Genomic DNA, 22288 nt, shown 5'->3' on the forward strand with positions numbered 1-22288 from the left:
AATGTCTCCTTCTGGATCCCTAAACTGGATCTCTGAACAAATGAAGTTATAAACATGCCCTGACGATAGTCCCTGGGAGGACTGAAACTAATTTTTATTGAGAAAAAAGACAACGACAACAAAAAAGGAAAAGAGACAAGGAAAAAAAACAGCCCTGGATTTTTTAATGAAGCTTTGTATTTCAATCCAGACATTTCTGTGTGTGAGTCCTTTCCTGTTGTCTTCAAAGGTTAAACTGAGATTCATTGTCTTGCTTTTGGCTTGCTTTTGTGTACTCATGATGCAACACACTCTGCTTGGCCACTTCAGGGAGCATCTTAACCACTTAACATGAGACTGAAATTACACTGATCATGACTAACCACGATACTGTTTATGATGCTGACCTGACCATGATACTGACTTGATACTGACCAATGACTATGATACTGACCTGATACTGACCATGATACTGACCACGATACTGACTATGATACTGACCATGATACTGACCACGATACTGACATGATACTGACTTGATACTGACCAATGACCATGATACTGACCTGATACTGACCACGACACTGACCATGATACTGACCAATGACCATGCTACTGACCTGATACTGACCATGATACTGACTTGATACTGACCAATGGCCATGATACTGACCTGATACTGACCATGATACTGACTTGATACTGACCACGATACTGACCACGATACTGACTATGATACTGACTATGATACTGACCATGATACTGACATGATACTGACCATGATACTGACATGATAGACTGACCATGACCATACTAAACTGCATGAACCTTGCCGTATGACAAATAGAACAAATATTCAGTCTGCAACCAGTTGCATTGCGATGCGTTATATAAGGGCAATAGATCTGCTACTGTATATTTGAAAATTGTGAAATATATGTAAGAAGAACTAAAAATATGGAAACCAGGGTTCAGCACCAAGTATTTGTTGCAATAGATGATTAGGTCATGAGTATTCCATACTGAACTAAATACACACGTAAAAAAACACAAAGTACACACATGCTCACACATGCTCATATGCACACACACACACTTTTGCGGGCCAATGCGTGGCCCGCATGGTTTGCCACATGTGGGTCAGATGAAGTCCACACATGAGAGGGAGGGAGGGGCACCCCTGCAGCCCGCTGGTGTCGCAGTGTGTGCACGTTGCTGTGTTCTCCTCTCTGCGGTCTGCGCTGCCCCAGTGTGTGCACGTTGCTGTGTTCTCCTCTCTGCGGTCTGCGCTGCCCCAGTGTGTGCACGTTGCTGTGTTCTCCTCTCTGCGGTCTGCGCTGCCCCAGTGTGTGCACGTTGCTGTGTTCTCCTCTCTGCGGTCTGCGCTGCCCCAGTGTGTGCACGTTGCTGTGTTCTCCTCTCTGCGGTCTGCGCTGCCCAGTGTGTGCACGTTGCTGTGTTCTCCTCTCTGCGGTCTGCGCTGCCCAGTGTGTGCACGTTGCTGTGTTCTCCTCTCTGCGGTCTGCGCTGCCCCAGTGTGTGCACGTTGCTGTGTTCTCCTCTCTGCGGTCTGCGCTGCCCAGTGTGTGCACGTTGCTGTGTTCTCCTCTCTGCGGTCTGCGCTGCCCAGTGTGTGCACGTTGCTGTGTTCTCCTCTCTGCGGTCTGCGCTGCCCCAGTGTGTGCACGTTGCTGTGTTCTCCTCTCTGCGGTCTGCGCTGCCCTGGTGACTAATGGCGTGCCAAGTATGGCGATCAACAGCCAGGTCTGCAAGTGCAGAAGGTTGGATAGCACAGTGCTTCAGCCAGGAGGGTTTTTATGTGGTCCACGCACGCACGCACGCACGCACGCACGCACGCACGCACGCACGCACGCACGCACGCACGCACGCACGCACGCACGCATGCACGCACGCACGCACGCACTCACGCACTCACGCACGCACGCACGCACGCACGCACACTCTCTCTCTCTCATTTGGGAGAAAATGGATGGGAAAAAACAGACGTAATAAAGACACCTACACATTTTTTATTTAACTTTTTTTACTTTATATTAAAAATAGCATTCATTACATTAACAGTGTACAACCAATAATTATAATCAAAAAAACATAATCTGCAACAATAATTACACTTGAAATGGAAGGATGACACATCCTTCTTTTGAATAAGTTAAGATTCTTTTCAGAAATCACTTTCTAAAAGCATTTGTACATACAGTGTTGGCTAACTTGCTCACATCGATTGCTAAAAGCCTCATCTTTGGGACTTGGTCTATGTGGATATTCATAGCATGTTAACTATGCAGGCATTTGTTTTTTGTATTTTGTTTTTTTTGTTTGTTATTCCATTTCATCTGGCAGTAGTAAAAAAAGAAAAAAAAAAGGATGAGCATGTTATCTATATTTCCAGTACATGATGTTAACACTGATGATTTCACTGTGTACAGTAAGTACAGTACATACAGAATACAGTACAGCACGTATACAGTATATGTCCAAGTCAATACGGTATGGTCAGTGTATGGCTACTCCAGTGTAAGGTAAGGGTTAGATTCCATTCAAAGATTGTAGGATAACATGAATGTTTGGCTTTGAGTCCTGAGCTGCGTTCCCATTCTTTGTCCAACGTTCATGTCGTAGCTTCCAGTCATTGGCCCAGTGCACTGCACATATACCAGTATTATGCATTAGTTTAGGCTTTCCTCGCTTCCATTGAAGTTCCCAGTTTGTCTTTGATACCTTCTAACTCCATAGTTTAACCCAGGATTTGGTCACAGTGCCCCCAAAGGGACCATTTCTGCCCAGTCGGAGTTCGTTTTTTTTGACTCGCTTATCAATCAGTAGTCAAACTAGCTCACAGCAGTCTATCATTGGATCTGGCCATCGTCATGGCATTGGCTTATGGGATTTTGTAGTTCATACAAGCAATAGCCAGTGTTTTAGAGCGTGCCGTTCACCAATCCAAGGATTATATAAGGTTACTTTGTTATTTCATTCAATTGTTCAATGCTCTTCAATAGACAGACAAATGGCTTGTCCTCCGGACAAGACCCCATCCTGTTGACCTGAACTGGGTAACAGCCTTCAGCTGTCGCTCCAGTCTCCAGTGTGCATCAAGAATTCCAGTTTTTTTTAAAACATTTTAGAGTTGTCCAAGTCCTCGGGAGGTGTGTCTGACCAGCAGCTATCGGTAATTCAGTTCAGATCTTTCCCACTTTCTGGAAAAAAAGAAGAAGAAAGACGTATGAGATACATGTTACGGCCGTCATGTACAGCCATGATGATAGCTGAAGCTAGCCTCACTTTTTGCACACCTCATGACTATGATATAATAATATATCCAGGTTTATACTTGGTCTACGATAGATTAGACTTTGAACATAAAACTGGGGGTCACACGCATGGCCCCCAGTTCCATCTCTGCCTCGCTCCCTTCCTTCCTTCCAACTTGCTTTTATTTGGTCTACGGGTTAGACCCCCTTTGAAAGCTTCCCAAGAAAACACTGATTGAATCTGCAGCCTTCAATCCTCACAAAAGGCTTTTTCAGCTTCACCTTCAAACATATATATTATTAACAAAAATATATATATATTGGCTAAACATATCTGATTATTTTGCTGATACTGATTTTACAGATATTAAAAATGTTAAGTAAATAACAGCCGATACCGATATGATGAACAATTCATTGTTCATCACTATAGCCTTCTGTGTCTCTCTCTCTCTCTCTCTCACCTGCAGCTCTACATGATCATGGCTCTGATGGCTGCTTTGCTGATGCGGCTGCGATGTTTCCTCCTGCGTCTGGGCAGCGCTGGGCGGAATGGCAGCACACGGGTGGAGGACCGGCTGGGATCCGCCGTCGTCGTGACAACTTAGAGAAAAACAAAGGCACAGAGAGGTAGGATTAAGTGCAAAAGAAGACAAACACGACTCTCCCAAGTGTGAGTCGTACCCCGACGACCTTAAAAGCTGCAATCCGGAACTTATTTGAACCTGATGAACCCTATAGTGCCCCTATTCTGGGGCGTACAGCCCAAATCAAGAGATTTGAGGTATAGAGGGAAAAACTGAGGGGACTTAGAGTTGGAGACCACAGATCCCTGGTGGACTCCAATGATGTATATGAGGCTTAAGTAGTTAATAGTTTAAGCCTTCATTTCAAAGATTCAAACATCTTCACATTAATTGAAATAAATAAATAGTAGCCTATAATAAATAAATAAATAAAAATGGCCATGTGCTATTTTTGAGGAATTTCCACCTGCCACACTCAAAAGTATGAATGAATGATTGTATTTTAAAGAACAATATTTCCAGTGCCAACATGCTGCTAATAAACTATACCACACACTGTACCACATACTGTAATGTCTAAGACTGTTCAGATACAGTTTAGTAGTCCAATTCTCAAACTAAAGTGTGGAGGGCAAGAGAACGAGAGAGAAGAACAAGGAGAGAATAAACAGAAGACAGACTTGAATATTTAACTTAGGCAAGGTGAGAGCATAGAGAGTATAGTCTATAGAGTATATTAATACGATATAATCTGCAGAGTTGAGCTCCCTACTTTTCCAGTGAAACATTCAGACCTTACTGTAGTGTAGGTCGAGAAGTACTACTGCCTGAAGCGCATGAGCATAAGTAACTATCTCTCTTATTTTATTATGGCATTTATTTATTTATTTCAATTCAATTATTGTGAAAATGTGCCTCCAGGGGGGCTAAAGAAAACCTCTTTATTTGTTCTAATGTTGGCAGGTAACCGTGTCTGTCTACCATCACATGTGCGAGTTTGTAAAACGTTGTGACAGAGAAAGGTCCAGTTCCCAAAGGATCTGGGAGACAATAGCAGGACACATACAGTACGGTACGTACAGTAGCTCACACTAGACAGGAACAGTGGCCTGTTTTCCTGGCTTTCCCACTGACTCATGCACTCCACAAATGGTCTCTGCGGTTATGATGCTCACACAAACAAACGCACTCTCTCTCGCTCTCTCTCTCTCTCGCGCGCACAAGCTAAATGCCCATGGCCATCAATCCTGCATTAAAGGTGTGTAGAGTGGGAGCCATTACAGAGGTCCCCAGAGCCTGCATATAATAACCTGCTGTAATAGTGCAAGATAGCCCAAATAATTCTAAACAGCCACAGTACAACACTCTCTCACACGCAGGCATGCATGCACGCACGCACGCACGCACGCACGCACGCACGCACGCACGCACGCACGCACGCACATTAAGCCGAAGGTCGATAACACTAAGCCTAAGCTCGTGCGACAAAGCATAAATTAGGCTTTATTCTCCCTTTCAGTACCTGATTTGTGTGATGTGGTCTCTGGCTTTGGCCGGTGCTGAGGATGATGAGGATGAAGGTGAGGCGAGTTCTCCGGCTCCCTCTGTACAATCTCTAGAAGCTTCTGTCGCCTCTCCAGCTCCGTCAGAGGACACTCCGCCCCGGACGTTTCACAGTCTTTATCCCTTTTCTGATTGGTCAGCTCCGACGCCGCCGCCATGTCCCCACTGTTGGCTGACCCCGCCTCCTCCCTCTCCTTCCCCGACTCGTGATTGGTTACTTTGGTCTCTGTCCGTGTTTGATTTTTGACCTCAGTAGCCTTTTGGCCGTCGCCGTCGCCTGCTGATAACTCTCTCTGATTGGTCGGTTCGGGGGAGGCGGTGGTCCTCTGTTGGGGTTTGTTGTGATTGGGCGCGCGCGTGGCGGGGTCACCGCCGGGGAGAGAGGCACTGTCGGACTGCGGACCGTTGAGTCTGTACTGCGTCCTCAGCTCTCGGTCGCCCACCGCCGCTCCGCCGCGGTTATACTGCGGATATGCTTGGTGTGGATAATGCTGCCGATACTGATACTGCTGTTGATACTGCTGCTGCTGTTGCTGCTGCTGCTGCTGCTGCTGCTGCTGCTGCTGCTGCTGCTGCTGCTGCTGCTGCTGCTGCTGCTGCTTTTGTTGTTCATATTGTTGTTGTTGTTGTTGTTGTTGTTGTTGCTGCTGATGTAACTGCTGCATCCTTTGCGTATGTTCTAGATGCCGCTGCTCTGCCGCGCCGGGCGCCGCGTGCGCCCCGCCATCCTCCTTGCTGCCGTCGTAGCCGCTGCCGTGTCCGTGTCCGCCTTCCCTGGGCGGCGGCTGCTGCGTGCCCCCGTTGGCGGCCTGGTCCGCTCGCACCCCGGACGACCACAGGCTGGGCTGTGCTTGCGTCAGGGTGTGCAGGGCGTGCGTGGCGGAGGCCGGTGCAGCAGGGTGATGCGTCCGGGGCTGCGTCCAGTGCGGCTGCGGCTGTGGCTGCGTGTGCGCCAGCTGGGTGTACCTCCCCGTCTGCCACTCCCGCTCCTCCTGGTGCCGGTAGCCCTGCTGGTTGCGCTTAAGGTCGTCGTGGCGATGGAGGTCGGCCTTGGAGGCGTGGCTCTTCTGGGGCGGAGCCGGGTGGTGGGTTCGCGGCAGGTGAGGGGAGGAGGAGGAGGGGGGCGACGGGGGCTGCTGAGGCTGAGGGGGAGGAGGGTTGGCGTTGGTGTTGGCGTTGGCGTTGGCCGTGACGGGGGAGCGAGGGGACGTGGAGGCGGCCTGGCACCTGCAGCCGGCGTGGTCCTCCACCGGGATGATGGCTTTCTCGTAGTGGGCGTTCTTGTTGATGTACTGGATCTTTATCACCTGGAGGACACACACAGAACCGTTACGTCACGGGTCAGCCACTACTGCACCAAGTGATAACTCTTGGTTGAAAGCAAAGGTTATTTGCTAAAGTGAGAAAGGTCTTATATTCCGAAAGTAATCACTGCTATAGTGTTTGTTCAGTAACAGAGGGTCTCCGCATCTCTCCAGCTCTATACTAAACAGAGTACCCAAAGACGCTTTACATGGGGGGGCAGAGGTATAGCAAAAAATGTAAAAAAAAAACTTTATTAGAAAAGAAATGAACACTAACAGCTGTGTACCTGTAGGTAGCGCGTGCTGGTGACGGTGGGGACACACTGCAGTGTGCGCGTGTTGCAGCAGCCCGAGCAGCGCTGCACCTCCACGCACGGCGGCCACAGCATGAAGTTGGCGTTCCGTCGGTCCAGCATGGCCCGCGTCACCTCCATCACCTCCGTGCGCACCTTGCACACCGCCTGCTGCGCCGGCTGGGCCTCCGCTGGAGGTGGAGAAGGTGGAGAAGGTGGAGAGTGAAACATATGAATGCAACATTCATCCGTGACAGATATTACAGTGAATTTGGCACCGACTGATAACATCCTGAATGAATAGATATGGAAATTGAGACAGAGATGGAGAGAAGACACTGCTGAACAGAAAGTGAGTTGCACAGAAACATAGAAAGATAGACATACGCACATTTTGTTTGTCTTACTGGCTTTGTGGGGAAATCAATTATTCACTAAAAAAACAAGCTTAAGCTTGCTTAAACCCTCACTCTAACACCAATCCTAAGTACCCCAATCTAAAACTTGTACCCCTAACTCAAACAATTTTACTGACTGACTGTTTGACTACTGATTGACTGTTGGACGGTCCCCACAAAGAGAGTAAAACACGGTACTACAAACACACATGCGCACGCACGCACGCACACACACACACACACACACACACACACACACACACACACACACGCACACGCACACGCACACACAGCATGCTGTTTGTTAAACTTACTAAGGCTTCTAGTGTATCGGCCATGGGTGTGGTTTACAAGAATATCATGCTCTTCCTCTTCTTCTTCTTCTTCTTCTGCGGGAGGGGAAGTGAGGGAAAGAGAAACGGTGACACAGGGAGAGAGAGAGAGGGAGAGAGAGAGAGAGAGAGAGAGAGAGAGAGAGAGAGAGAGAGAGAGAGAGAGAGAGAGAGTGATCATTCACATTTCGTCTCTACACACTGTACACCAGGGGTGCCAACACTTTTTTGTCTTGAGAGCTACTTTCAAAATGACCAGTTCAACAAGATCTACTGACCAAACTAATTATAATCCCTTTGCTGGAAATACATAAGACTCACTTGGAATGGGAAATAGAGTGGGGGGAATGGATTTGGTAGGGTTTCCTTGTATACAACTTTGTAATGCTACTGATGTTTGTGCAACACTCTTGAAAACAAAGTATTGCATTGTGGGTTTGTGCTGACAGACCCTTTTTTATGTCAATGCAATTGATAGATTATATATATTTTAGGGGCATGTCATGTGGTCTACACAGCACAGCCTTTGTGATCTACTGGTAGATCACGATCTACCTTTAGGGCAACCCTGGTGTACACAGTCATTTACACGCACATAGACAAGTAGTCATAGTCACTGTCAGTGCAATGAGAAGGTTCTGAATATAACAAATGATAGTAATGTACATCAACCCAGAGCCAATGTGTACACCACAGCAAAATCAGGAAAGATTTTCTACATTCTCCAGTTAAATTGAACAGAACAGAATCTTAACTGCTTGAACCCTACCATCCCTGTTCTGGGGGGAACATTCACCGAAAATAGCAGATCTACAAGTTGCATTGAGACGTGTTGAGACAGAGTTTGTAGATCGGTTGCAGATATGCTTAGTAATATTGTAATGTAATATTTTCCAGCTATTGGCCAATCTTCACACGTCAGCTTTGAGTGAGCTCTTTTCTGGGTGATGACAGCCATTTGTAAAACATGTACGGCCGTCTGTAGTCAGCCTCATTGTTCATGGCACAAAGGAAGCCATTTTTTTTCACCCCCCGTGCTAAAACAATTACTGCTATTTTCTGCTGCAATTTGTCTCAGGGCTGTCTAGAATGCTGCTGAAGAGAGATATGAGTAGTTAAATATAACTTGAGCATGTGCATGTGAATGTGTGCATGCGCTCACGCATACATGCTCACATATATTATTTCATAGCCTGTTATTAGATGCCTATGCCGATGTGCTTTAAGATAAAAAATGACTTGTTTTTGTGTGTGTCTATGTCTATGGTGCACGTGTGTTATTCTACGGCCCAGATTTGCGCCACAATACATGTCCTCTTTTTTTCAGTAAACTATACGTCTGCGACTGCATTCGTCCGTGTCTAGACGTTCTGTAAGCTTTTGTTCCCTTCCTTCTCTTTGACATGTTTCCTTGTTCCCTTCCTTCTCTTTGACATGTTTCCTTGTGACCTATTAAAGCATGTTTGAGACATTCTAAAAATAACGGATTTCAACCAAAAAAAGTTTTATAAAGAGCATAAAACAATCTTCTTCATGAACCCTCCAAGCAGGTTTCGTGACAACTTTCACAAAATAATGACCTGTGTTTAAACCAGATTTATGTGTTATTTAATGAATTGTTTGTCTACAGGAGGGGGAGAGGGTATCTGTTTCTTAAAGAAAAAGAATGACTTAACCTTGAAATAACCTGACAAGATGTGTCTGCAGTGTCCAGCGTGCGTGCGTGCGTGCGTGCGTGCGTGCGTGCGTGTGAGTGAGTGAGAGATAGAGAGAGAGCGAAAAGAGAGGGGAGCAGGGGGGGGCGTACGTTAAGGGGTGTTCTGTCACTCATATCCACATTTCAAAGCCTAGGGAGGAATCCAGTGCAGGAGAACAATGCGGTGGCCTTGTGTTGGTAAGTGACTCATATCTTTCTCTCTGGATTGGTCAAGCACTCGGCAAGGTCACTGCTACTGTATTCTCTCTCTCTCGCTCCCCGGTCCCTCTCTCTCTATGTCTCTCTCCCCTCTGGTCTCCAACCCCCCCTCATCTGTCCCCCTTCCTCATGCTACTTTCTCGTGTAATAATTGCCTTAACCATATGAACCCTAGCGTCCCTATTCTGGGCATGTCATCACAGAACCGGACATATTAGGTGAAAATAGACAAAGAGATTTGAGTGTAGAGGGAAACGGGAGGGAAACAAGCGTAGACCCCCGGGGGAATCCACTCATCTACAATACGTATACATACAGGTATACTGTAATACTGTATCTCCATATAGGGTTTAGGTCGTTGACAAACTGCTGGCACGCACACTAAGACATCTCTCTCTCTGTCTCTCGAACGCACGCACGAGCACACACACTTCGAGATTCCTGTCTGCCCAGCCTGCAAGACACACCTGCACACCTCCTCCACGTCTGCTTCTTATTATTACTGTCCCTGGCCTGTGCCCCGTTAGTCTGCATTGTGTGTGTGTGTGTGTGTGTGTGTGTGTGTGTGTGTGTGTGTGTGTGTGTGTGTGTGTGTGTGCGTGTGTGTGCGCGTGCGTGCGTGCGTGCGTGCGTGCGTGCGTGCGTGCGTGCGTGCGTGCGTGCGTGCGTGCGTGCGTGCGTGCGTGCGTGCGCATGGAGGTAGTTGGTTTACCTGTGTAGTCTGGCTCCTGCTGCAGCAGCTGTTTCAGGTCTTCTACAGACGAGATGGGGCTGTTCTTCAGCAGGTCTACTAACGAAGGAGGGATGGGGTCGCCCTGCAAGAGAAAGAACATTACAATTAAAATATAACACCATTTGAAGCAGGTCTTAATGTACTGTACAAGAGAAGACTATACTGTAATCAGACCACATGTGATTAGACCAGTCAAACCACAGGATTTTCATCAATCAAACAAAATTGTCCACAACAAACCATATAGCGAATGGAGAGAGAGAGAGAGAGAGAGAGAGAGAGAGAGAGAGAGAGAGAGAGAGAGAGAGAGAGAGAGAGAGAGAGAGAGAGAGAGAGAGAGAGAGAGAGAGAGAGAGAGATGGGTATAATTGTTGGCTATTTCTGGGATAGAATAACAGGGTCTACAATGAGAGATTGATTATTACTGTAGCAGCTTTTCTAATATGACTTTTTTGCAGTAGACCTGAGATGTACAGTAGCTGAGAGCCATGTACAGTAGGAGAAAAATACATAAGTTCACATGAAAAGTCCCACAATCTGTCTTCAGTCGTCCTAAATTAATCTTTATTAAAGTTAAATCTGACTTGCCTAAGCCTGCAGTGCAGACACCCTGTTACTGTACATGTATTTTTCAGAATGGACAAAATTATTATAATTTTTCAATACAGAATGAGATCATATCGACATTGGTAATCGGCCATAACAGCAATTAATTATATCGGATATCGATATCGGCCAAAATGACTCATCGGCACATCCCTAGTAACAACAGTTCAGTCAGACCTTCATGATCTTATTACATCATGTGGATATGATTCATATGAATGTTGTTAATTCAACATTCAACCACATGAACCCTAGTGTCCCTTATCTGGGGCAAAGATTTGACGGCAATAACCAATATTAGGCGGAGAGAATAAGAGATGTAAAGGGAAATAGGCTATACTATTGGGACTGCTAAGCAAAGCAAAGCAAAGTTACTATATTTACCCAGGGTAACTGGACTAAGCATCAGATACTTGTTTACAGCCAGGCCCTGCTCATAGAACATTTCATGGTAGTGGTTCAATGTCTTGCTCAAGGGCACTTCAGCGGTGGTAATTTTAACGTGCCGGTCCGGGGATACGAACTGGCGACCTTCTGGTATCAAGACCGTTCCGCAAACCGTTCGGCCACCGCTGCTACAGACGTACAGAGACTTAAAAAACTGTTACTCTCCAATCTCCAATGTTGATTCTCAATGGAGGGTCGCAGACAAAACACACATTTGGACACAACTTGGCAGGAAAATATTCCGTTCAGTCAGTGGGTTTCTCTCTATTCAGAGTCTATTTTATTAAATATTCCGTTCAGTCAGTGGGTTTCTCTCTATTCAGAGTCTATTTTATTAAATATTCCGTTCAGTCAGTGGGTTTCTCTCTATTCAGAGTCTATTTTATTAAATATTCCGTTCAGTCAGTGGGTTTCTCTCTATTCAGAGTCTATTTTATTAAATATTCCGTTCAGTCGGTGGGTTTCTCTCTATTCAGAGTCTATTTATTATTTATTATTTAATATTCCGTTCAGTCAGTGGGTTTCTCTCTATTCAGAGTCTATTTATTATTTATTATTTAATATTCCGTTCAGTCAGTGGGTTTCTCTCTATTCAGAGTCTATTTATTATTTATTATTTAATATTCCGTTCAGTCAGTGGGTTTCTCTCTATTCAGAGTCTATTTATTATTTATTATTTAATATTCCGTTCAGTCAGTGGGTTTCTCTCTATTCAGAGTCTATTTTATTAAATATTCCGTTCAGTCAGTGGGTTTCTCTCTATTCAGAGTCTATTTTGTTCCCAACTTTCATTCTAAAAACAGGAAGCGAAAGAGACAAAACGCAATGAAGAAAATCAAAATCAATCAATCAGCAAAGCTGCGGAGAGAGAGAGTTAGATGGGGGTTAATACCTCATCCATCCCACCATGACTTAACACATGCTCATTTTCACTTCCTCCTGGACAGGAAACGGTGGCTGTGATTGGTGTTTGTTATTGTGGTTGTCACTCTCTCTCCCTGTCTGTTTATCCCCAAACACTGCTGTTGTTTCCAATGTAACACACAAACACGCGCGTGCACGGACACACGCACGCACGCACATGCACACGCACACACATACGGGCGCACACGCGCACACACACACACACAGGCAACGCGGAACACGGTCAGGAAGTATGATTTAATGTCTCTCTATCACTGTGTAAATTCAGTTCAAATTAGCTTCATTGTTGTGAAACTTGAGAAAAGTACTGGAAAGATAAAAGATGACTATATTTCCATTAACTCCACCTTGTGTCAATGTTGTGCATGTTTGTACTACGTTTTACGTTCCCCTACCTATCTGTCTTTATCTCTGTTTGTTGGCATTACGGCTTTCTGTTGATATCAAGATCAAAGATTAATGACTGAGAGTTGCATGTCAGTTTGTTTTACGAAGTTGGCTGTAGTTTTGTAGTCTACTACACATTGTATCTCCTGCCAACGAGCCTCTGCCTGTTTCAATTGACAATAGAAAAAATGCCCCAGCAATACAGATTATGCAAGTATTCGCCAAAGACTTTCTAATGTACTGCAGTAGGAACAAACACAATTTATTATTCCTCGTCTAGACTAGAGATTATTCAAAATTGGGGAAAGAATTATTTTTCTTGCCACATTTTGACCAGCAGAGTCAGGCATCATTTAAGCTTTGAATTTGGAAATGATGAGGTGTGACCCAATAGGTTATCGATATGTGAAGAGCCTAATAATTACATATAACTGATGTTCAAGTGAAAAATACACCATATCATGTTTTTCCACTTGAAATATCAGGTTATTTTTTGAGTGCCGTAATCCTATGGCAAAGTATAAATCAATTATCCACTTGTCTTAAACCCTATATAATTAGTTGATCAGGGTCCCCCAGTCCCAGTGGTCTGAATTTGGCCCTCTCCTTTTTTCCCTCTACAGGAAGAGAGAGTAGGGATGCTGCTAGGGTTCGTGTGGTTACTTGCAGTGTGCACTGCAGATGACTGGAGGTCTGATGGCTATTATGCTGGTATTCAAACGGGCCAACATGATAACACATACAGGTGCTCCTTTCCCCCCTTTTTTGTGCTGCTTTAGTCTGTGCAACCCTCTCTGCCTGCTTGTGTGTGCATGCGTGCGTGCGTGCGTGCGTGCATCTCTCTTTTCCTCTCATTCATTTTTACTCTGCTAGGTGGGCGGTGGTGGTGGTCTGAGCAGAAGGACACCTGGTCGACTTTCACAAGCCATTGACTGACCTAGTTAAGCAATTACACACAGGAACACACACACACACGCACACACACAGTACACACACACTCCGGGAGACATAAACCATTTAAACCTCAGCCCACTTTGTCCACTGAAAATTGAAAAAGAAAAACAAGACTTTTCATTCATCTCTCAACAAGCTATTATTACGCTGACTGTACACGGTACACGCCATCTGAACTAAAGTCCAGACTTCTCACGACATCAATCATCTCCCTCTCTCTCTCTCTCTCTCTCATACACGCACGCACGCACGCACGCACGCACGCACGCACGCACGCACGCACGCACGCACGCACGCACGCACGCACGCACGCACGCACACACACACACAGACAGAAACACAGATTAGAGAGTAGGGGCACACGTGCAGGAAATACCTCCCAAAATATGAGTGACACACAGATATCCAAACAGCTAACCGCTGGTTAAAAAAAGGCTAAGAACTGGACAACAATCTAATAATAGCCTCTGTGGCAGAAGAGCTCAATAACTCAGAGGGGATGTGACATTGACTTATTTCCTTCTTTCTTCCCTATCTAACTCTAACTCTCTCTCTCTCTCTCTCTCTCTCTCTCTCTCTCTCTCTCTCTCTCTCACACACACACACACACACACACACACACACACACACACACACACACACACACACACACACACACACACACACACTATTATGCATGTTCGTCCCCAGAATAAGGATGCCAGCTGGCTGAAGTGGCTTTAAAAATAAAGTTGCAGTGCTTATTACAGTGGTCTCGTATCGTCAACAAACATGAATGGTTTATTTCGGTCCTTGTTTACAGATCAACATAACATCATCTCTGAATGAGGACGTTTGTGCACGTTTATACTGGCAGCTGCTGCTGGCTGCCACTGATGACTTCCAGCAGTCTCTAGTACAGCAGTTGATCCTAAACCTTTCAGCTCCAGACCCAAGCTAGTGAAAGGTCGCGACTCGCGATGCAATCTTCTATTTTCACTACTTCTTAAAGTTTTAACTTTTTAAATGATCATAAGCGATATTTACTCGCAAACCCATAAAAATGGTTCTGTGACCCCAAAATGGTTGGAGACCCATTGTTTGTGAACAGTGGCAGATCCTGGCATCAGAACTGAACTATGAAGCGAGAGCTAATGGCTTTCTGCAGTCCCCACATCAGTGACAATGGCACACACACACAAAGCGGGCTCCTAGCAGCAGGTCTCCCTGCTTTCTCATTTACTATTCCAGAGAATGCAGCTACATGCATTTCTGCTTGTTGCTTGGGTTTTTGCCGTTCTCATATTGCGCACACGTCTGTGTGTATGTGTCCCTCCGTCCGTCCGTGTGTATTTATCATAGGATATTATCATGCCCTATAAACTGGTATCTGACTCTCACATACACAAATACACAAACAGACACACACACACACACACGCCAAGGGGCCTCATTGGAACTGTGTAAGGCAGTGAGATTGTATGGAATGTTTGAGGAGAAAGGTGAGGTGTAATGGAATGTAATTATGGGGCCAGCTGACTGTTCACACACACACACACACACACACACACAGTCGCACACGCACGCACGGACACGCGCGCGCGCACACACACACACACACACACACACACACACACACACACACACACACACACACACACACACACACACACACACCTTTGCAAATAATCACTGCATCAGTCATTCAAGCATGCAATCACAAAGGTGCACAAACAAAAGTACACATCTGTTAACACAGGCAAAAACACTCGCACAGACATATAAAGCTAAATACCGGTACCAATACACAAGTTCATGCACGCACGCACGCACGCACACACACACACACACACACACACACACACACACACACACACACACACACACACACACACACACACACACACACACACACACACACACACACACACACACACAGATTGTAAGCAAAGTGACTCACAATCACACTGTACTGTCACAACACATTTTCCTTCATCAGAATATTATTATGGCAGTATCCCAGTACACTGTCATACTGTATAGACTCCCAGAACAGTGTGGATATGCTCTCTCTCTCTCTCACACACACACACACACACAAACACACACACACACACACACACACACACACAGTCGCACACACACATAGTCGCATACACACACCATGCACGACACAGAACAGATTCCTCCTGTCGCTTAAACTTAGTGAAGGGTGATGGATCGAGGGATATAAAGAGCTGGAGAGGAGAGGAGTCAGGGTGGCTTTGTGTTTTGACATGCTATAACCTCATGGTCAGCTGGTAGTGACATCATATAGACCTTAAACGTTTTCAGCTTGAGACGCAAAAGAGACATTTGAAACTATTTTTTTTAAAGGTTATGTGTGACCCATAAAAGCTGGTCTGCGACCAACAATGGGTCATGACCCTCTGTCTGCTCTCTAGACAGACACGACCCGTTTGGTGAAGTGAGCAGTGAGCACTTCCACATCCATTTGGTCATTATGTTGACATTTATTCTTCCAAATTACATGATTAAACACTATAGGATTCTGCCCTAGCCCTAACCAAAGAGATGCGTACAGTAGCTGTGTTTCCTGTGTAGATACAGTATGGGCTGGCCAATGCACAGCAGGTTCACTACGTTGTGGTGTTGCCGAACAAACAGGGTCACAATGATTTTTCCACATTTGCGATTTCAGTGAACTCAGTGCACAATGCACATTAGATTTGCCCCTAATACTGCACACTACTGGGCTTACACACAAATACTCTTACGTGCTCTACTGCACTTTTCTATCCGTCACACATGCACGCACACACATGCCCACATGCCCATATGCACACACACACACACACGTCACGCACGCACGCACGCACGCACGCACGCACGCACGCACGCACGCACGCACGCACGCACGCACGCACGCACGCACGCACGCACGCACGCACGCACTTACAAAAACAAATACTCTTATAACAAACAAACACACAAACAATTCACACACACACTTGCCTGTTTAACAAGCGCATACATACACTCTCATAAAAGCACTTCATGTACACGTACACCCACACCAGCCCATGCACACACACACACACACACACACACACACACACACACACACACACACACACACACACACACAAACACATGTGCACTGCACATCCATGCCCACATGCACGGTGACACTCGCAAGGTCGGTGAAATCCCAGGCAGATTAATTGTTGTTCTTATGTAAAATGGATCAGGCCAGCAGCACAGCTTACCAACAGTGACACAACATGATGTGATGATCGCAAACCAACCCAGATGAGATGATGTGGCTATGCCCTGTCTCCTTTTAATGGCATTAGTATTATAAAACATACTGTAATAGCAAGCTGATGTTTGAGGTGATTCGCACGTGTGTTTGACTGCGTGCGAACCTGCACGTGTGTGTGTGTGTGCGTGCGTGCGTGCGTGTGTGCGTGAGAGAGAGAGAGAGGGAGAGAGAGTTGGCATTAGCGTGACATCTTGTCACAGGCACACATGACGCACATCAGACATCAAAGGAGGATCTCTGATGGCATGGACTAAATATCATGGAAAGATAAGGATTATATCATGACAAGCAGTGTCAATTGGGGATTTTTCTTCCCTCACAGAAGACGCACGTACAGTACACAGTACACACGCATTTTGGCATGACTCCACGACGTATTCCCTGTCACGCGGTTCACTGTAGTTTATAGTGCACATACAGACAGATCTTCCATTCTATCTAACCACAAAGACATCGGCTCTGCCCTAAGAATAGTACTGAGTGACATACTCATACACTGGAAAGAGATGCAGCCAGGTTACCTCACCGGCCCTGTATGTCTGTGTGTGTGTGTGTTTATGTGCAAGCAGGTCAAAGTACACACAGCAGCCCCTGCAGTCACTTGGCCATGCATGTAGTGCATGTCGGGCACATACAAACTGAACATGCCACCCTGAACCCCACTGTATGTAGTCACATGTTCAAACCCTTCAGCAGCTAGAGAATCCATTGATCATCATTCACCTACACACACACACACACGCAAACCACTTTGAAGCTGGTGTCCCTATTCTGGGCATGTCATTTAGGCGAACCGGACATTCTGTGAACAACCATTCGCCGGAAATAACAGATCTACAAGCTCACAACCGAACATTCTGTGAACATAGGCAACCATTCGCCGGAAATAGCAGATCTACAAGCTCACAAGGTGTCGAGATTTGGTGTAGAAGGAAAAAGGGAACCCTGGTCAACTAAGTGGTTATGGTGTTCTTATGCAAAACATCATCCCCTTGCTACAAATGGCTGTCCCTCTGGTGGAACAGCATGGACAGGTTATGTGAAGGACACAAATTCATGATTAAACACAGCTAAAATCCTGAGTGGTTATTTTCCTCTAAACGTGTAAAGATCTACCTGCAGGTGCTGCAAGGAAAAGTGATCACTCAGGACTTTATTTTACTGGCCACTGTGTGCTTATAGGCTACTGCTGTGTGCTTATAGGCTACCTCTGTGTGCTTATAGGCTACTGCTGTGTGCTTATAGGCTAAGGCTACTGCTGTGTCTACCTGCCTGGCACTGTGTGCTTATAGGCTACTGCTGTGTCTACCTGCCTGGCACTGTGTGCTTATAGGCTACTGCTGTGTCTACCTGCCTGGCACTGTGTGCTTATAGGCTACTGCTGTGTCTACCTGCGTGCTTATAGGCTACTGCTGTGTCTACCTGCCTGGCACTGTGTGCTTATAGGCTACTGCTGTGTCTACCTGCCTGGCCACTGTGTGCTTATAGGCTACTGCTGTGTCTACCTGCGTGCTTATAGGCTACTGCTGTGTCTACCTGCGTGCTTATAGGCTACTGCTGTGTCTACCTGCCTGGCACTGTGTGCTTATAGGCTACTGCTGTGTCTACCTGCGTGCTTATAGGCTACTGCTGTGTCTACCTGCGTGCTTATAGGCTACTGCTGTGTCTACCTGCCTGGCACTGTGTGCTTATAGGCTACTGCTGTGTCTACCTGCCTGGCACTGTGTGCTTATATGCTACTGCTGTGTCTACCTGCCTGGCACTGTGTGCTTATAGGCTACTGCTGTGTCTACCTGCCTGGCCACTGTGTGCTTATAGGCTACTGCTGTGTCTACCTGCCTGGCCACTGTGTGCTTATAGGCTACTGCTGTGTCTACCTGCCTGGCACTTCAATTGAATGATTCACCTGTAGGCCTACATCTCGTTTACATGATTGCAAATAATTAAATATGATTGATATAGAATTCTGATAATTCATTTATTTCACTGTGATCCAGGAGCAGCCTCCTTGTATCCAAGTTCAGCCTTGACCATGGGGTGGTAAAGAATTATCAATACTGGTCTTCATTATCATCATCATCATCATGCCATGACCTGTGGCAAGAGAGAGCATCAGGGCTTGTCTCCAGTGCTTGGGGATATATACTGTATGAATAAACAAAGTTACGTATAGCCGTACAGAGGGAATTAAACTCATTCATCTTGACGAGCCTAAAATGTCACATCAGAGGGTTTTTCAGGTGGTTTTCCAGCACCCTAAGGCTGTTGTGTACTCATGGGGTGCTAAGGCACGTACCACACAGGCTTTGATGCCTGACAGTGAGTCCTGGGTTCGATTCCAGAGCCCGGCGACTTGCTTTATGTCACTCCCCGACTAGCCTCGGAAACCCAGACGTTTCTCCCCGCCTGACTCTCCCCGTTTCCTGTCAATCTTCACTGTGAGTGTGGACTATCAATGAAAGCAGAAAAAGGATGTTTTACACTCGTAAAACAAGTGTTTGCCAACAGACACTTGTCTTTCGAAGGTAAAACAGCCTTTATTGTACACAGTAACATATACCATTTATAACTCTGAGCTTGTACAAATGTGCATTTGTACTCTCTCTCTGCTGTGCTCCACTGGAGAGACAGCGAGGAGAGCAGCCCGGGTGATGGAAGACTTTTGGCCCGTTGCTCTATACTGTGGTTGACTCCTGGCCCTGGACTCTGGCCAAGCCCCCGGCTCCCACCCCCCGCTCTCTGTCAACTCTCTCCATCTCTCTGTCTGTGTTTCTCTGTCTCTCTCGTTCCTTCTCCCTGCGATACGCAAGGAATGTTACTATGCAGAGACAAACAGTCCCAATGCACACGAGAGGGGGGGGAAAAAACGATGAACACTGCATGCACCTGCACGGACATACTAAAAAGAAAAACCTGTGCTCAGCTATAGAGCACTTACAAACATGCATACTCTCACTCACACTACACTGCACACGCACGCATGCACAGGCACGCGCGCACGCACACACACACACACACAGTCACACACACACACACACACATACACGCACAGGCACGCGCACCCGCATGCGCGCGCACACACGCACACACACGACAACTGCAGTTAAGCACTGACTGTGACAATCATCAACAGAAGTGCTGTTACTTGGATTAATGGAGAGGACAATGGTGATGTGGAACGTTTCACAGAATGCCTACCTATAGTATACCTGTCTTGTACCAGTGAAAGGAGAAGAAGATGCATATAATTTAACTGTCCTGCTTGTGATTGCCATTAGCATGTCTGAACTTGACATAAATATTATAGTCTACCTCGTAATCTTTCCCTCATTTTTATTTGGGATATTACAGAGATTATAGGCTAGCCATAAAACAAAACATTATGAGCCAGTTGAGTTATTACTGCACATGGTCAGTTTGATATAACGGGCGGCATCAATTAACTTAATCTGTCATCTATTATCTCTATCTATCTCACACGCTCGCGCGAGATAATAGCTGTGACACACACACACACACACACACACACACACACACACACACACACACACACACACCTTACCTCAGCGCTGCCAAGCCGCAGGCAGGCCGCTGTGAGCGCGGCCAGCAGCAGTAGCAGGACCCATGCCTTGCTCATGTTGTTGCCGCCCAGCCTGTGGAGCAGCGAGCGGCCGGCTGGGCATTTAGCACCTCGGTGTGCGGGAGTCCCCGAGCCTGGTCAGGTGCAGCGGGACGTACAGCCTACTTCACTGCGTGCGTGCTTGTTGTTGTTGGCTGACTGGTAGATATCCCAAATGTGTCACTCACTCACTCACTCACTCACTCACTCACTGCGTAAAGAGTTTCTTTGTACCTTAAATATTTGTTCACACGGTGGTGACTCACTTACAGGCTAGACGGCTGACTGACTGTCAGTGTTTGCGTCTGGAAGTACAAGTCCCGTTACTAGAGGAGACTTGAAGGAGACAGACAGGCTATATGGCCGATATACCGTCCGGCAGGTGCGTGCGCGGAGCGGACCATTCAATCTGTTTGTTTGCGGCACGCAGCAGCAACAACAACACCACAATCCCGCACGCACGCATATATGTGCTCAACAGAAAACGATCATGGGGTCCGAATACAAGCTCCCAAATTATAGTTCCAAATATGTGGTTTAAAATGACAGCACGCCGTGTCCGCACATTCTTGCGTGGTGCGTTATTTGGCCGTTGCAGCCTATAAACTCCAGTGTATTAAAAAAAAAAAGGAAGAAAATAAAAATCCAGATGCTATGACCTCTCAATCAACAATCGCGCGATAATATAAAACTGCCCATCATATTATTGAATCTCAAAGCATGCCCGTTGAAGTTTGTGTCCCGCGGAATATTGGTGTCCGTGCGTAATTCTCCAGATGCTTGGCAGTCAAATTATTACTGATCCAAATGAATGGGATTCACTTCACACTGTGAACAGATCTCTCACTCTCTCTGTCTCTAGTGTCTTGTCTGTATGTGTGCTGCTGCCTCTCTCTCTCTCTCTCTCTCTCCGTCCACGGTATGTATGTTACATGCGGGCTCAGGTTGTTCTCGCCTCGCTCGGTGCCGTGCCACTCACTCTGGTTACGTGCGCAGTTGGACGGTGGGAGCAGCTTTTCCAAATAGAAACGAACCGCGGGCCTCCCTCCTCAAGTTTTTGCCGGCGGCCCCTTCGCGCCCCCCTCCCCTCCCCTCCTCCAGAAGGCAGGGCTTTGCCGTGCCCTTATTAGGAGCAGTCTGACCGAGGAGGAGGCTTGGGAGCCTGCTGGAGGGTGCTCTCTTAAAGGGAAAGCTGTGGTCCGTGAGCCGAATTATAAGCGCTGCGTGCGTTTATCAAGTCGCAATCTCATGCGCATGCGATAACAGATAACACGCTGCCTTAAAAACACGTTAATGGATACGATATCTGCGTTGGAAAGAGCTCTCTCTCTCTCTCTTCTCTCTCTCTCTCTCTCTCTCTCTCTCTCTTATCTCTCTCTCTCTCTCAATTCAATTTCATTTCAAAGGAGCTTTAAGGCATGAGAAAACATACATTTACATTGCCAAAGCAAATCTCTCTCTCTCTCTCTTGTTCTTACATCTATTAATTACATCATCAGACAGTCTTCTACAAAACCACTGTGTCTGTGTGGCAGCTACAATAACTGACAACAAAAATCACAAAAACTATTTCTTATGATGCAGCATTTATCAAACTACTGTTCTGGAATGCACAATTTGACCTATTTATTTTAAACCGAAGGAAACAATCGCATCATTAATTTCCCTAATATTATAATTAGGCTTAATACCCCCAAACAAACAATATTATTCCTGTTGCTCCAACAG

At 46.2% G+C, this 22288-nt stretch overlaps 1 protein-coding gene across 2 annotated transcripts; it reads right to left on the reverse strand.

Annotated features, from left to right (window-relative positions):
• Window positions 1-2025: 2025 nt before the first annotated feature.
• On the reverse strand, window positions 2026-21439 carry pdgfba (platelet-derived growth factor beta polypeptide a). Of its 2 annotated transcripts, none has more exons than XM_079499370.1 (7): window positions 20504-21439; window positions 10299-10401; window positions 7654-7725; window positions 6936-7132; window positions 5304-6651; window positions 3719-3857; window positions 2026-3200 (listed from the first exon to the last, which is right to left on the reverse strand). In XM_079499370.1, exons 1-6 carry the CDS (start codon window positions 20576-20578, stop codon window positions 3727-3729), a joined length of 1926 nt encoding a protein of 641 aa, XP_079355496.1. In that variant the 5' UTR covers window positions 20579-21439; the 3' UTR covers window positions 2026-3200; window positions 3719-3726. The 2 variants fall into 2 exon arrangements, with proteins under 2 accessions (XP_079355496.1, XP_079355495.1); XM_079499369.1 differs by having other exon boundaries at window positions 7654-7728.
• Between the last annotated feature and the right edge of the window lie 849 nt (window positions 21440-22288).

This window comes from Electrona antarctica (assembly GCF_951216825.1).
Source record: "Electrona antarctica genome assembly, chromosome: 4".
Lineage (NCBI taxonomy): Eukaryota > Metazoa > Chordata > Actinopteri > Myctophiformes > Myctophidae > Electrona > Electrona antarctica.

What these genes read in the sequence shown, in the direction of transcription:
- pdgfba (XM_079499369.1), bottom strand. Translation starts at nt 20,578, where the DNA reads ATGAGCAAGGCATGGGTCCTGCTACTGCTGCTGGCCGCGCTCACAGCG. An exon ending in GCAGGAGCCAGACTACACAG is followed by an intron (nt 7,729 to 10,298) that starts GTAAACCAACTA and finishes CCCCTCCCGCAG; the next exon opens with AAGAAGAAGAAGAAGAAGAG. An exon ending in GACCACATCACACAAATCAG is followed by an intron (nt 3,858 to 5,303) that starts GTACTGAAAGGG and finishes TTTTTCTCTAAG; the next exon opens with TTGTCACGACGACGGCGGAT.